Source organism: Sapajus apella, unplaced genomic scaffold, assembly GCF_009761245.1.
Source record: "Sapajus apella isolate SASKATOON/1434 unplaced genomic scaffold, GSC_monkey_1.0 scaffold41, whole genome shotgun sequence".
Taxonomy (NCBI): Eukaryota; Metazoa; Chordata; class Mammalia; order Primates; family Cebidae; genus Sapajus; species Sapajus apella.
Window position 1 is genome coordinate 14512394 of NW_022436981.1, and position 15303 is coordinate 14527696.

Below are 15303 nucleotides of genomic sequence, written 5' to 3' on the forward strand. Positions count from 1 at the left end.
CATTACTGCCTTTCAAATAAAAAGAAGATAAATTTCTCAGTTATGTCACTTTCTACAGTACTCTAAGCACTTAGGTTCTCAGTAGAAAACTGACACCCCATTTTGCAATAGAAATGTATTAGTAAGCTCAGGCTGCCATAACAAATACCATAGACTGGGTGGCTTAAACAACAAACAATTGTTTCTCTCCCATAAGTTGGAAAGCACAAGATCAGGCCCAGCAAGGTTCAGTGAAGGCTCCATTTCTGGCTTGCAGGTGGCAGCCTCCTTGCTATGTCCTCTCAAGGCAGGGAAAGAGAGAGAAAGAGAGAGAGAGGTGATAGGATTAGTGACCTTATAAGGATAGATGTCTCTCTCTCTCTCTCTCTTCCTCTTCTTATAGGGCCACTAATCCTATCACCTTAGGGCCCCAACCTTACAATGAATTAACCTTAAGTGCCTGCTAAAGGCCCTATCTCTAAACACAGTCAAATTGCTGGTTAAGACTTCAACATGTGAATTTGGAGTTTGGTGAGACACAGTCAGTCCATGGGAAGAATATTTTGTTCCTTCTAAACAGGGAAACTTGTGTGGTTGAGAAGAGGAGAAATCATAAAAAAGACATGGGGTTACCGTATAGTTTTACTATTAAAATTGATTTTCCACTGGAGCATTGATCTACTGTACAAAGAAAGGAAAAATAAAGAATAATCAGGCCGGGCGCGGTGGCTCAAGCCTGTAATCCCAGCACTTTGGGAGGCCGAGGCGGGTGGATCACAAGGTCAAGAGATCGAGACCATCCTGGTCAACATGGTGAAACCCCGTCTCTACTAAAACTACAAAACATTAGCTGGGCATGGTGGCACGTGCCTGTAATCCCAGCTACTCAGGAGGCTGAGGCAGGAGAATTGCCTGAATCCAGGAGGCGGAGGTTGCGGTGAGCCGAGATTGCGCCATTGCACTCCAGCCTGGGTGACAAGAGTGAAACTCCGTCTCAAAGGGAAATACAAAGGCCCGAATAATCAGAAAGGGTTTACTTTATTGCCCTGGATTTACTGAAAGTGTGGTGATGCTTTTGCAAAACATAAAACCAAAAAGGAGACAGTGGGATATATGTTGAGAGAAGCCTTCCTGCAGTAAACAACCTTTTCTTTTGACTGTGGAGAAAAGAACTCTCTACGTATTCTGAATTATCGGCAACTCCGGTGAGGTAAGATTCTGGCATCTGTTACCATCACTAAATAGCACTTAACAGGTCCATATCAGTTAAACCTGGTGAAACTTAGTCTTATCAAATAATAATTCTGCTGTAGGACCTTAGAGGCTGCATATTATGTTTCTAAAGTACAAGTAGTACCCCCCTATCCACAGAGGATGCATTCCAAGACCCCAGTGGATGCCCGAAACAGTGGGTTGTACCAAAATCTATATATACTATGTTTTTTTCTATATATATGTACATACCTATGGTAACATTTAATTTGTTAATTAGGCACAGTAAGACATTAATAACAATAATCGTGATATAGAACAATTATAATGATATGCTGTAATAAAACTTAGGTGAATGTGGTATCCTCTCTCAAAATATCTTACCGTACTATACTCAGTACAGAAATGATGTGAGATGATAACTGAGGAGACTGCTCTAGTGTATACAGTGTGGATATGCTGGAGAAAGGGACAACTCACCAGGCCCGGTAAACAGTATGGCACAAGATCCCATCACACTACTCAATATGGCATTCCCTTTAAAATTACAATTTTTTTTTTTTTTTTTGAGACAGAGTCTCACTCTGTCACTCAGGCTAGAGTGCAGTGGCACAATGTTGGCTCTCCACAGTCTCAATTTCCCAGCTCAGGTGATCCTCCCACCTCAGCTTCCTGAGTAGCTGGGACTACAGGCACACCAATGTGCCCAGCTAACTTTTTGTATTTTTTGTACAGATGCGGTTTTGCCATGTTGCCCAGACTGATCTTGCACTCTTGGCTTCAAGTGATCTGCCCACCTCAGCCTCCCAAAGTGCTGGGATTACAGGCATAAGCCAATGCACCTGGCCCAAACTTTTAGATTATTTATTTCTGGAATTACCCATTTAAGTTTTCAGACTGTAGTTCACTGCAGGTAACTGAAACTGAGAAAAGCAAAGCTGTGAGTAAGGGGAGAGTAGGGTACTGTTTTTAATTTTTCAGTAATATATGCAGTAACATAAGGTAATGGAGAAAGAGGAATTAAAGCAGAGCCTGCCCCCCCCAGAAAAAGAAATGAAGATGAAATAAAAGAAGGCAGGTGATGCCATCTAAACTCCTTTTAAATATGATAAATATATGGATCTCCACGTCAGGTTTTCACAAATTATGGTTTATCTGCCTGCAATCTGTTATTGTACAGCCTTAAGTAAGAATCTTTTTTACAGATTAAAGTAGCTTTTAAAAAATCAACGTAACATTTTATTATATATGATGCTATATAAAGTTGAAGTATCAGTGTTATAAACAAAGCTTAATTGGAACATCACCTCACTTAATGTGTTTATGTACTGCCTATGCTTGCTTTCATACTATGAGACCAGAGTGAAGTAGTAGTGACAGAGACTATATGGGACAACTTTATTGCTTTATAGAACTCCTAAGTGGACCACAAATCACAGTGATATAAGTTTAATAACTTGACAGCACTTTGAGTCCCATGAATATTGTCATGCCATGGCATTTTTTTAAATTTTATTTTTAATTAGAAAAATTATTTATTTCTGTTCCTTTCATACATCTTATTGTTCAGGAAACAGTTTACACACATATCTGAAGTAATCTACCATCACACATTCTATTTTTTTTTTTTTATTGAGACAGAGTTTTGCTCTTGTTGCCTAGGCTGGAGTGCAATGGTGCGATCTCAGCTCACTGCAACCTCTGCCTCTTGGATTCAAGTGATTCTCCCACCTCAGCCTCCTGAGTAGCTGGGATGACAGGTGTCCGCCACCATGCCCGGCTAATTTCGTATTTTTAGTAGAGACGGAGTTTCTCCATGTTGGTCGGGCTGGTCTCAAACTCCTGACCTCAAGTGATCTACCTACCTTGGCCTCCCAAAGTGCTGGAATTACAGGTGTGAGCCACCGTGCCCGGCCCACACATTCTATGTAAATGCAAAGCAGGCCCAGTGAGGTGGCTCACACCTATAATCCCAGCACTTTGGGAGGCCGAGGCAGTTCCAGCACTGCCTCTCAGATCTCAATGCAAATGCAAGATAAATTTCCATATTTCAAAATCCATTTTATTGTGGAATTTGAGGCTCTTCCACCTAACCTTTGTTTGGGAGTAATTAGTCTTCAAAGTATGACATGCTAAAAGGCAAATATCACGTGAAGAATCTAATACAATTCCTTGAAAGTCTTCTAAGAAGTTAGTATGCTCAACTAAAATTATAAGCTCATTCTGGGACGTATGGTGTTTCTTGGTGATGGTTATACAATATGATAAGCATACTAAAAATCATTGAACTGTACCCTCTAAATGGATGTACACACTTTTAAATGGTTAAAATGGTGAATTTATATGTTGTGTAAAGTTTACTTCAGTTAAGAAAATTATAAGTTCATGGAGTATATGCCAGTACCTATCAATGTGAAAGACATTTTCAAAGAGGAAATATGTAAAATTTAGTTACAGGTCAGATGAGCAGTTGGAATTGATTTTGTTGATAGGGAACACTAATTCTGAACCCCAATTAAGCAAGATGGTTTTTGTTAATTCCATTCCTTTCATTGATAAACTTAGCTTACAAAAAGTTGTACTCAGTTGTTAGATTCTGAATTTTGTGAAAATTTGTCTTCTCTTGCTATGTAAATACCTGTGTAATGTCCTACATTTGGCCTACTGGCTTGCAGTGCTTACAGTATTTACTGTCTAGCCCTTTGCAGAAAAAATTCATTAACCCTGTTTTTGCACATAGACTAATGTATTTACTAGGAGGACAGTTTGTATTTATGGAATGCTGTTAAGAGTATATCCTTGGTTAGGGATTGCTTATGGCAAACATACCTAGAATCTGGATTTAAACCTTCCTAGAGAGTGTCATGCAAGCTACACAGCTCTGAAATATAAAATGGAGATGTATCATGACTCAAACATTCTCACTGTGTGAGGTAACCTGCTACATTAATTTAGAGGCCTCACCTATTATTCTGGACAGAGTGTATGGTGTGAGAAAGAAGGAACTAGGAAGCTAGCAGGGATTCCCCGGGTCTCTTCCTACTTTGCCTGTGCCTCTTGATTGCTTTTTATTTTGCTTTTGTGGGGTTTTGTTTGTTTGTTTGTCTGTTTTTGTTTTCTTTTTTGGAGACAGAGTCTCCCTCTGTCGCCCTGGCTGGAGTGCAGTGGCACGATCTCGATTCACTGCAACCTCCACCTTCCAGGCTCAAGCAATTCTTGTTTCTCAGCCTCCAGAGTAGCTGGAACTACAGGCGTGAGCCACCATGCCTGGCTAATTTTTTGTGTTTTAGTAGAGATGGGGGTTTCACCATGTTGCCTAGGCTGGTCTTGAATTTTTTAGCTCAGGCAATCTGCCCACCTGGGCCTCCCAAAGTGCTAGGGTTACAGGTGTGAGCCACAGCACCTGGCTTGATTGCTTCTATCTTTGAAATTATTTGTAAAGATTGACACTAGGCAAGTTGTCTGATATTTGTGATCGAGATTTACAGTACAATCCTGTGTTAGGTCAAGCACTATTCATGTATTTGAAAGGCTCAAGTAAGTTTTTTTTGTTTTTTTTTTTTTTTGAAACAGAGCCTTACTCTGTTGCCAGGCGCCAGGCTGGAGTGCCGTGGCACAATCTCGGCTCACTGCAACCTCCGCCTCCCGGGTTCAAGCAATTCTCCTGCCTCAGCCTTCCAAGTAGCTGGGAGGGACTACAGGCGCACGCCACCACGCCCAGCTAATTTTTTGTATTTTTAGTAGAGATGGGGTTTCACCATGTTGGCCAGGATGGTCTAGATTTCTTGACCTCGTGATCCACCCGCCTGGGCCTCCCAAAGTGCTGGGATTACAGGCTTGAGCCACTGCATCCGGCCTCAAGTAAGTTTTCAAAGAAGAGTCACAGCTAGCATTTTTGGTAAGACCATCCCAATATTTTATGCTTAGAGTAGATGATAATGACTTTCAATTAAAATAGGCAAAGAACTATATTTTCTAAAATAACAACTTAGTGTAATTTGGTAAGGAGTGTATGTTACTATCTGTTCAACAGTCTACATATTTCTTGAAGACTTCTAAGCTCGGTCCTTTCTCTAAAGCTTTATTATCTATAATTAAATATTTTTTCATGAAAACAAACCAATATATATAAGTAGTAAGGATGCTGAGACCTAACATGCTGCATCATTTGTACATAGCAAAAGTTAAATTTCATCATTTAATGTCACTCACCACACCTAGCAACTTTTTGTATTTTTTGTAGAGGTGGGGTTTTGTCATGTTTCCCAGGCTGATCTTCAACTCCTGGGGTCAATCTTCCCACCTCAGCCTCCAAAGTGCTGGGATTACAGGTGTGAACCACCACACCCAGCCTACTTTATCAGATTTTGAGAAATGATTATTCCTTAAAATCTTTATGAAATGTACTATTGCCTTTGAGATTTTTTTCTCCCATTTTTTATGGCAGAATTCTTCAGTTTGTACCAAGGAAAATCTTGCATTTCAAGACTTAAGAACTTTTAGCATGGAAAAAGCCTTTCAAGAAATTCTTATTGATTTCCCTGGAATATTTTAGTCTTTGATTCATATGAAATCTATTATTTATGTCTTTTTCCTAAATACATATAAGGCCAGTCCTCTGAGATATTGTTTCTATAAATCTGTAATGTTTCTAATCTGCTTTTTAGACTCCTCTTAATATAACTGACAAGAAAAGACTTAAAAAGATGAAAAAATGTTACAATGTTTGATTTTGTAAATGACAACTCACTGCACATCACATCATGAAAATATGAAAATCTTTGTGATGATGAAATTGAAAGATTTTTGCATCAAATGAAAATGTGTACTAAATTTATCAGTGGAAGAAAGAATAGGAAACATTAATAAAAGTGGTTTATCTGAGTGGTTAGTACCATTATGAAACATACAGTTGTGAATATGTTATGTGTCCTGTTTTTGTTTTTGTTTTTAAGGGAAAACATTAACTTTTGAGCTACGTCCAGAATAGCATCATCTACATGGTTATTTCCTACTCCTAGGATATCAGAAAACCTTTGATAACTAATTGAGAAAATGCAGAAGATCTTGCAGACAGATGAAATTACCAATACACAAGCTTTTAGAAAAGGAAAGAGGAAAAGGACAGAGACAATGGACTCAGAAAATGGAAATAGTGACATGGATAAAGGACAGGTTGGTTTTTTGTTACCTTGATTCAACTTTATTATCTAGCTCAATCATAATTTTATGATTTCTTTCATAATTTATTTTTTTCTTTCATAATTTATTAGTGCTTCTCCCTCTTCTATTATTTCATTCTTCTTTTTATTTCATTATTCAATGGAGGAAATATAATCCTATTTTTTTTTTCTCTTTTTAAAAATGTTTTGTAGAGACAGAGTCTCCCTATGTTGCCCAGGCTGGTCTCAAATTCCTGGGTTTAAGTGATCCTTCCACCCTAGCCTCTCAAAGTGCTGAGATTACAGGCGTAAGCCACTGGACCGTCTTACGTTCTTTTTTTAAATGTTGAAGTGTTGAGTTAGAAACATACTCAACAGACAATTTATCTGCTTCTATTATTCAATAACAGTCTAAGAAATTAAAGATCAGCAAACTGTCAGAAAATATTTTTCCTCCCCCCAAATACTGAAGAAATTAGAATGCCTCATTTTTTATTTTTTTTGAGACAGAGTCTCACTCAGGTTGGAGTACAGTGGCATGATCCTAGCTCACTGCAACCTCCACCTCCCAGGTTCAAGTGATTCTCCTTCCTCAGCCTCCCAAGTAGGTGGGACTACAGGCTCCTGCCACCACACCCAGCTAATTTCTGCATTTTTAGTGGAGATGGTATTTCACTTTGTTGGCCATGATGGTCCCGATCTCTTGATCTCGTGATCCTCCTACCTTGGCTTCCCAAAGTGCTGGGATTATAGACATCAGTCACTGTGCCCAGCCAATGCCTCATCTTTAAGACTGTTTGTTTTTCTTTTTAGACATCAGTTTGTGGCCTGTTCTTCACTGGTTTGGCCAGGGCTCCTCTCCTATTTTTATTTATTCATTTGTTCCTTTTAAATCTGAATTCCCCACTTCCATTACCCACCTATGCTTTGGACAACCAATCAGTGTATTTATTTCTGTATCTTTCTGTGTGTTTTTGTAATACATATATTTGTGTATGTCTCTGTAATATAGTGTTATATTTCATACATCCTTAATTATTTAAATAAATCTTACATTCTTATCATTTAAAATGTTTTTTAAAGGTGAACAGTGAAAAGTCTCCCTCACATCCCTGTCTCCCACCTACCCTGTTCCTGCCACTGGCCTCCCAATACAAGTAATTACACTTATTGCTTTCTTGTTTATCTTTCTAGTGTTTCTTTGTTCAAATAAATCAAATATGAATGTACATTCTTATCCCCGCCTTTGGAAAAAACTAACCATATATGTTGCTTTATACTTTGCTTTTCTACTTAATGTATTTTGAAGATACTTCCATTTTATATAAAGAGCTTTGTCGCTTTTACAGCTCCATGTTATTACACTGTGTGTATTCACCATCCTTTGTTTAACTGGTTTCCTGTGATAGATATAGGTTGTTTCCAATCTTTTTCTTATTATTTAATACAAACCACACAACACTGTACCACCTTATGTGTACATCATTTGGTAGTACAGTAGTGTTATAGACCTTAATCTGTTTCGGATTTTCAATCAGCACTGTTTTTTTTTTTTTAAATAAATTTTATTGTGTGTATTTCAGGTATACAACATATTATTGGAAACATACAGACAGTAAGAAGGTTACTATAGTGAAACATATCCATCACTCACATAGTTGCCCATTTAAAAATTTCTGTGACAAGAGCAGATAAAATCTACACCTGTAGCATGAATCCCAAACACAATACAATTTTATTACCTATGGTCCTCACGTTGTACATTAGATCTCTAATCTTGTTTGTTCTGTGTATCTGCTACTTCGTATCCTCTGACTTACATCTCCCCATTTTCCCTCCTGTAAGCCCCATCTGCCCTGGTAATTACTGTTTTGTTCTCTATCTCTGTATATTTGAAAGTTTTTTTTTAGATTCCAGGTATAAGTGAGATCATGCAATACTTTTCTTTCTGTGTGTGGTTTATTTCACCTAACATAACATCCTCCAGGCTCACCTACTTTGTGGCAAATAGCGATATTTCATTTTTTTTTAGGGCTCAATGATATTCCACTTATAAATATATTAATACTGCAGTTTCTTTATCCATTGATGGACGCTTTGCTTGCTTCCACACAATTAGCACTGTTTTTAATATCATCTGTCTATATTACTATGTATACATCTGATCCCTTGCTTCTGGCTGCTGAATAGTACCATGTTTTATTTATTGTTTCCTCAGTGATGAATACCCAGGTTACCTCCAGCATCTTGCTAGACAAACAATCACAAAGTAAATATTGTTATACATGTCCTTTTAAGAAACTGGGAGGCTGGGTGCAGTGGCTCATGCCTATAATCCCAGCACTTTGGAAGGCCAAGGCGGGAGGATCACTTGAGCCCAGGAGTTTGAGACCAGCCTGGGCAACACAGGGAGACTCTGTCTCTACCAAAAAAAAATAATTAAAATTAACTAGGTGCAATCACTCACACCTGTAGTCCCAGCTGCTTGGGAAGCTGAGGTGAGAGGATTGCTTGAGCCTAGGAGTTTGAGGCTACATTGAGCTGTATTCCCACCACTGCACTTCAGGCAGGGTGACAGAGCCAGACCTTGTCTCAAAAGAAAAAAAAAAAAACTGTGTGACAATTTATCTGGGATAATACATGGGAAAGTGATTTATACCTTTTAAGTTATATGTTTATTTCTAGTTCATTTGACTAGATATTATAAGATTACTTTTCAAGAGTGTTCATATCAGTCTGCATGCCCAGCATCAGTGTTTAAGAGGTTCCTATATTTGTACGTAGTTCCCTAACCATTAGCATTAATATGCAGATTTCTAATTTTTGCCAAATTGATGGGCGAAAATGATACCTCAGTGTTTTAATCTCCTGGTGCAGATTTGGGGGAACTCAAGGATTGCTTGAGAGGTAAAACAGTCACATGCTCTCGAAGGCCGGTAGTGAGATTTCTTTAGCAAAAACTTAATAGCTTTCTAAACCACTTATTTCTTTTTTGTTCCATTGAAATTCACTATAGCCAGAGATTTTATCTGGTCATAGATTGTAAGCCTGAAAACTGTTCTTTTCAATTATGGCATCTGTGTTCAGCCTCTTTTCTCTCAAATGTATGACAGTTATCTAAACAACCATACAAAACAGAAAGCTTGAAGGTAACACCCTGCATCTGAAGCTTACCACTGGGCTGGATTTCATTATCTGGCAAGAACACTTAAAGAAAACTTTTTTTTTTTTTTTTAATAAAGACGGGGTTTCACCATGTTGGTCAGGCTGGTCTTGAACTCCCGACCTCAGGTGATCTGCCCACCTTGGCCTCCAAAGTGCTTGGATTACAGGCGTGAGCCACCACGCCCGGCCTAAAGAAAACTCTTGAGAAAACCTTGAGGATACAGTCTTACCTCCTGCTATTTAGACATAAAAGTAGTTGGCTTTTTCAAAACTTGAAGATTGAACATCATTGTACTTTCAGTTCATTTAAATTGCATGCTGCACTAAGAGAGCTTTCCATGTCTGCTTGCAAACTGACTAGCACTGAAAATGAGTAGCTGATACACACCAGCATTCTTCTTCCAGTTTCAATAAGCTTGTGGCCTGCATTTAAAGGTATTCCAGGTGACTGTTGTACCAAATATGCTCCAAGGTCTAACAAGAATCTACAGCTATCCAGCGTGCCTACTACCTGACCTCTCAGTAATTCAAATATATTTCAGGTTTTAGATATTCCTATTCCTGGGTTCTAAATTTTGGATTAGTTATGATATATGTTGCACAGGCTGTAAAAAAAAGACCCAAATAGCATAATAATGGCTATACAGGATGAAGTTTATTTCCCTCTTACCTCATAGTAAGAGCAGTTTAGGGGTGCTATAGCAGCTCCACATGTTGAGGTTCCCTCTTGCCTTGTTGATGTACCTCGCTCAACACACAGCCTGTATCTCTGGCTCTAAGATGACCATCCTCACTCTCTCATCATGCCTTCCCCTCTGCCAACAGAAGAAGGAGAATACAAGCAGAAGAAGGCATGTCTGTTCCTTTAAGATTATGAATAAGTCAGTGGTCCACAACACTCTTGCTCATATCCTATTGGAGGGAACTTAATCATATAGTCACACTGACTATATGAGAGTGAGAGTCAGGGAAATGAAGTCTTTAGCTGACAACTATGAGCCCAGCTAAAACCTTTACTATACAAGAATGGGAGAACAGACACCTGGAGATAGATAGCAGTCTCTGCACTGTCCATTTTTCTATTAGGTTTTTGTTTTCTGTTTGTTTTCTTGGTTTATTCTGGTGGATTTCCTGTTCTGTCAATTCTTATTGATTTGCACAAATACTTTATTATAGAAACTGGTCTCTTATGGTTTGAGATATTACAAATGTAGTCTTCTAATCTACTATGTGTCTATTAACTTTATTTCTTTCCACTGATGCTTACAAATGGATTGGCTTTCGCCTTATGTCCTTTCCTTCTTGTACCAACTTGTTAAAACTTGCTAATAAAAACTAGACCATAGGTTGTAATTACTGCTCATAGGATGATGGTCTCAATAGGCTATCTTCAGTTTTTAAGAGTATCTTATTTCTATTTCAATATGTCATTTTTTCTTTGGGATTTATACATTTAATGTGAGTACATTAGCTATTTGTCTACATATGATGTTAGTAATTTGCATCACTATAAGGTGTATTGCACATGCGTATATATATATATATATATATATGGAAATACATATATAACAATACAATATATAAACATATACATATATTTGTACATTTAAAAATGAAGGTTAGGGCGAGGTATGGTGGGTCGCACCTATAATCCCAGCTACTCAGGAGGCTAAGGCGAGAGGATTGCTTGAGCCAAGGAGTTCAAGGCTGCGGTGAGCTAAAATTGTGTCAGCCTGGGCAACACAGCAAGACCCTGTTTCCAGAAAATAATAATAATAATAAATAAACAAAATAAAAGAAAGATTGAATGTAAATGCTACAAATCACATACAAATCTAATTGTATTTTCTGTAACCAACCTCATCTGGCTTTCAATTCTCCATTCTTGATTGATAAGACAATAAAAAGCTTAATCTTGTTTATTCCTATTCTAGTGTCAAACAATCTTTCTGAGCTATTATTATCTAAGTCACTTCAGGATTTAAGCCTCAGTGAATTCTAAATTCTTCCCTTCTTCCGCTTTCTACTTCTTTTCTTAGGAAGTGAACCAAGTTTTTCAAAGTCTTGCCTTCAGCCTCTGGGGAAAGATACTTGATCTTTTACTGAGGTTTTAATTTTCCTGCCTTGTTACAGAGTGTCCCTTGGTGTTACCATTGACCCAATCCTTACAGGTCCATTGGGGATTCTACGGGTAGCTGCTGCTGAAGTTTGCCATCCTGGTGCACACTGCCATCCTCTATAATGTTCTAACACCTTGTGGCCTCTCTGTCTAGATATTAAGCTGTTTGTGTTTCTCTTTTTTTTTTTTTTTTTTTTGAGATGGAGTCTCGCTCTGCTACCTAGGCTGGAGTGCAGTAGCATGATCTCTGCTCACTGCAACCTCCACCTCCTGAGGTTCAAACGATTCTCATGCCTCAGCCTCCCAAGTAGCTGGGTTTACAGGCGTGAGCCACCACACCTGGCACATTTTTTGTATTTTTAGTAAAGACGAATTTCACCTTTTGGCCAGGCTGGTCTCAAACTCTTGACTTAAAGTGATCTGCCTGCCTCGGCCTCCCAAAGAGTTGAGATTACAGGTGTAAGCCACCGCGCCTGGCCAGCTGTTTATATTTCATTAGTTCCCCCAGAACTTACTATCCCCTAACTAGGACACAAGCACCATTTGGATTCTCCAGCTGTTTTGCATGACTTCTGGGAAATCTGGATGCAGTCTCTGGCCCATTTGTCTGGACACCAATTTGGCCATTTCCAATCTGTGGCCCAGAGAGACACCATGTTACCCTGATGCTGAACATGAGGGCTCCTTAGAGAACTTAAGAATGCACTAAGCAAGGAGCCAGCCTGCTGTTCTGGGGTTGCCCCCATTTATCCATATCTCTCTATCATATACCCCCGACCCCTGAAATTCATCTTCTTTCCCTCTAAAGGGCAGGGCAGGAAGAGCAAAGACATTTCAATCAGATTTCATGCCAATTAAGTTCTTATTCCCCAGGTTCCACCTCTGTACACCAGGTCTTTTATTTTCCTGGGCAGTAGAGGCTTTCTTTATGTCATACTGTTACCTCTTCTACTCTCACGTTAATTTTTTAAAATTTTATACAACAAACTTCTAGGTTTGTATCCTTATAAATTCCACTCTGTACTCCAATTTTCCAGATTTGTAGATATATATACACACACGTGTGTGTGTGTATATATATGTATGTATATGTATATATATGTATGTATATGTGTATGTATGTGTGTGTGTGTGTGTGTGTGTGTGTGTGTGTGTATATATATATATATATATGCCAGTTTGGTAGTTTGAGAAAATCTTTTTGTCTCAACACAGCTTGAATGTTACAACTTAAAAGCATGTTTTCAAATAATTGTCTTGCTATTGACCTTTAAGACCATTTTTTAAACTACAAGGTAAATGTGAATGCTTTTCTTTGACTGAATCTGTTCTCTGCCTTCTCTGATTCAATAACCCCCCAAATTGAGACCCCTTATAGCATAGTCTCAATCAGAAGGTTGTGAATGGGAAATATGAATGGAAATGGAGAAAGGAGATTAATTACAGAGAAGGAAATTATGTTGTATACTAACAATGAATTTTCTTTTTTTTTTTTGAGACAGTGTCTCAGTCTGTTGCCCAGGTTGGAGTGCAATGGCGCGATCTTGGCTTACTGCAGTCTCCACCTCCCGGGTCCAAGCAATTCTCCTGCCTCAGCCTCCAGAGTAGCTGGGATTACATGCCACCACGCCTGGCTAATTTTTTTGTACTTCTAGTAGAAACAAGGTTTCACTACATTGGCTAGGCTGGTCTTGAACTCTTGACTTCAAGTGATCCACCTGCCTTGGCCTCCCAATGTACTGGTATTGCAGGCATGAGCCACCACAAACAGCCAAAAAAATGACTACTGAATGTTTACTATGTGCAATGCAATATGATAGATATTCTCTATATATTGCCTCATGCTAGCTTTCATTTTTTTTTTTTTTTTGAGACGGAGTTTCGCTCTTGTTACCCAGGCTGGAGTGCAATGGCGCAATCTCGGCTCACGGCAACCTCTGCCTCCTGGGTTCAGGCAATTCTCCTGCCTCAGCCTCCTGGGTAGCTGGGATTACAGGCATGAACCACCATGCCCAGCTAATTTTTTGTAGTTTTAGTAGAGACGGGGTTTCACCATGTTGACCAGGATGGTCTCGATCTCTTGACCTCGTGATCCACCTGCCTCGGCCTCCCAAAGTGCTGAGATTACAGACGTGAGCCACCGCGCCCGGCCCAGCTTTCATTTTTTACTTAAAAAATACGGTGAGCTCCAATAAATCTGCTGCCCATCCCAAGACCTAAAACATTACTATAACTCATAACTTCCTATAGACTCCTCGCCTACCCATCCGCTGCCTACCTCATTCTAAAGGCAATCACATTCAATTTTGCTTAATTTACTTGTGTTTTAATAGTTTTATAGTCTGGGTGTGGTGGCTCATTCCTGTAATCCCAGCACTTTGGGAGGCTGAGGTGAGCAGATCACTTAAGGTCGCGAGTTTGAAACCAGCTTTGGCAATATGGCAAAACCTTGTCTCTACAAAATGTACAAAAAAAAAAAAAATAGCTGGACATGGTGGCGCATGCCTGAAATTCCAGCTACTTGGGAGGCTGAGGCAGGAGAATCACTTGAACCCGGGAGATGGAGGTTGCAGTGAGTCGAGATCATGCCACTGCACTCCAGCCTGGGAGACAGAGTGAGACTCCATCTCAAAAAGTAAATAAATACATAATAAGAATAATAGTTTTATAAAAATATACATGCACAGCTATAATGTAGTCTCATTACCCGTGTCTATTTAAACATATGTATTATGGATTATATATCATATATGACATATATTTATCTATATAATGTATCATTAGTTTTACCTGTTCTCAAACTTTACAAAAAATATACCATATTATGTTTACTTCTGGAACTTGCATTTCTCACTCTACATTTTACCAGAAGTAATTCATTTTGGCTATAATTTATTCACTATCAATGCTGTATAATATCCCAACTTGTAACTAACACAACTCATTTGCCCATTGTCCTATCAATGGGAATTTGGGCTGTTTCAGGTTTTCGATATTATGAACAACACTGTTATTGAAAGTCTTGGACATATTTCCTTGTATACAAATGTTGAAAGTGTCCCTTATGTATAGATCTATAAATCAATTACAAGATCAGAGGGTGGGTGAACATTAAACTTTGCAAGATAATGTCAAATGTTTTCCAGAGTAGTTTTGCTAGTTTACATTCCCACCAGCAAGATGAGGAAATTCCATTGATCTGCATCTACTCCATGCTCTTGTCAAGCTCATTCTTTTTTTTTTTTTTTGCCCCAAATGATATCTCGTTGTCATCTGGATTATCTTTTCCCTGATTGTTAATGAGGTTGAGCATCCCTTTGTATATTTATAAGCCCTATGGGTTTTTTGTTCTGTAAATTGTTTGTGTCTTTTGCCTATTTTTCCATTGAGTTGCTGGCTTCTTTTTCCTTACTGATTTGCCACTTAACAGTATTGCAGATATCCACCAGTTGTGATATATCTTTTCACTTTCTTTAATGTGCCTTAATGAACAAAAGTTCTTAATTTTAATTTAACTGACTTTATTAATCTTTTTAATTATGATAAATGATTTTATGCCTAAGAAATTCTTTCCTGCCGCAAGTTCAAAATACCTGCACTTAGTTTTCTTGCAAAACTTAAAGTTTTGTTCTCGATGTTTAAATTCTTTTTTTTTTTTTTTTTTTG

The 15303-nt window shown here is 38.4% G+C and overlaps 1 protein-coding gene across 4 annotated transcripts in view; it reads left to right on the forward strand.

Annotated features, from left to right (window-relative positions):
* Positions 1–15303, forward strand: part of BEND6 (BEN domain containing 6) — a 76565-nt gene that overhangs the window by 21245 nt on the left and 40017 nt on the right. For 2 of the 4 annotated variants that reach the window (XM_032299831.1, XM_032299832.1), the window contains exon 2: positions 6147–6366. The exons of 1 other annotated variant lie outside the window; for it this stretch is intronic. In XM_032299831.1, coding sequence (XP_032155722.1) covers positions 6247–6366 — 120 coding nt within the window. In that variant the 5' untranslated portion in view covers positions 6147–6246. The remainder of the gene's footprint in view (positions 1–6146; positions 6367–15303) is intronic. One more of the 4 variants, XM_032299834.1, reaches the window with a different exon arrangement.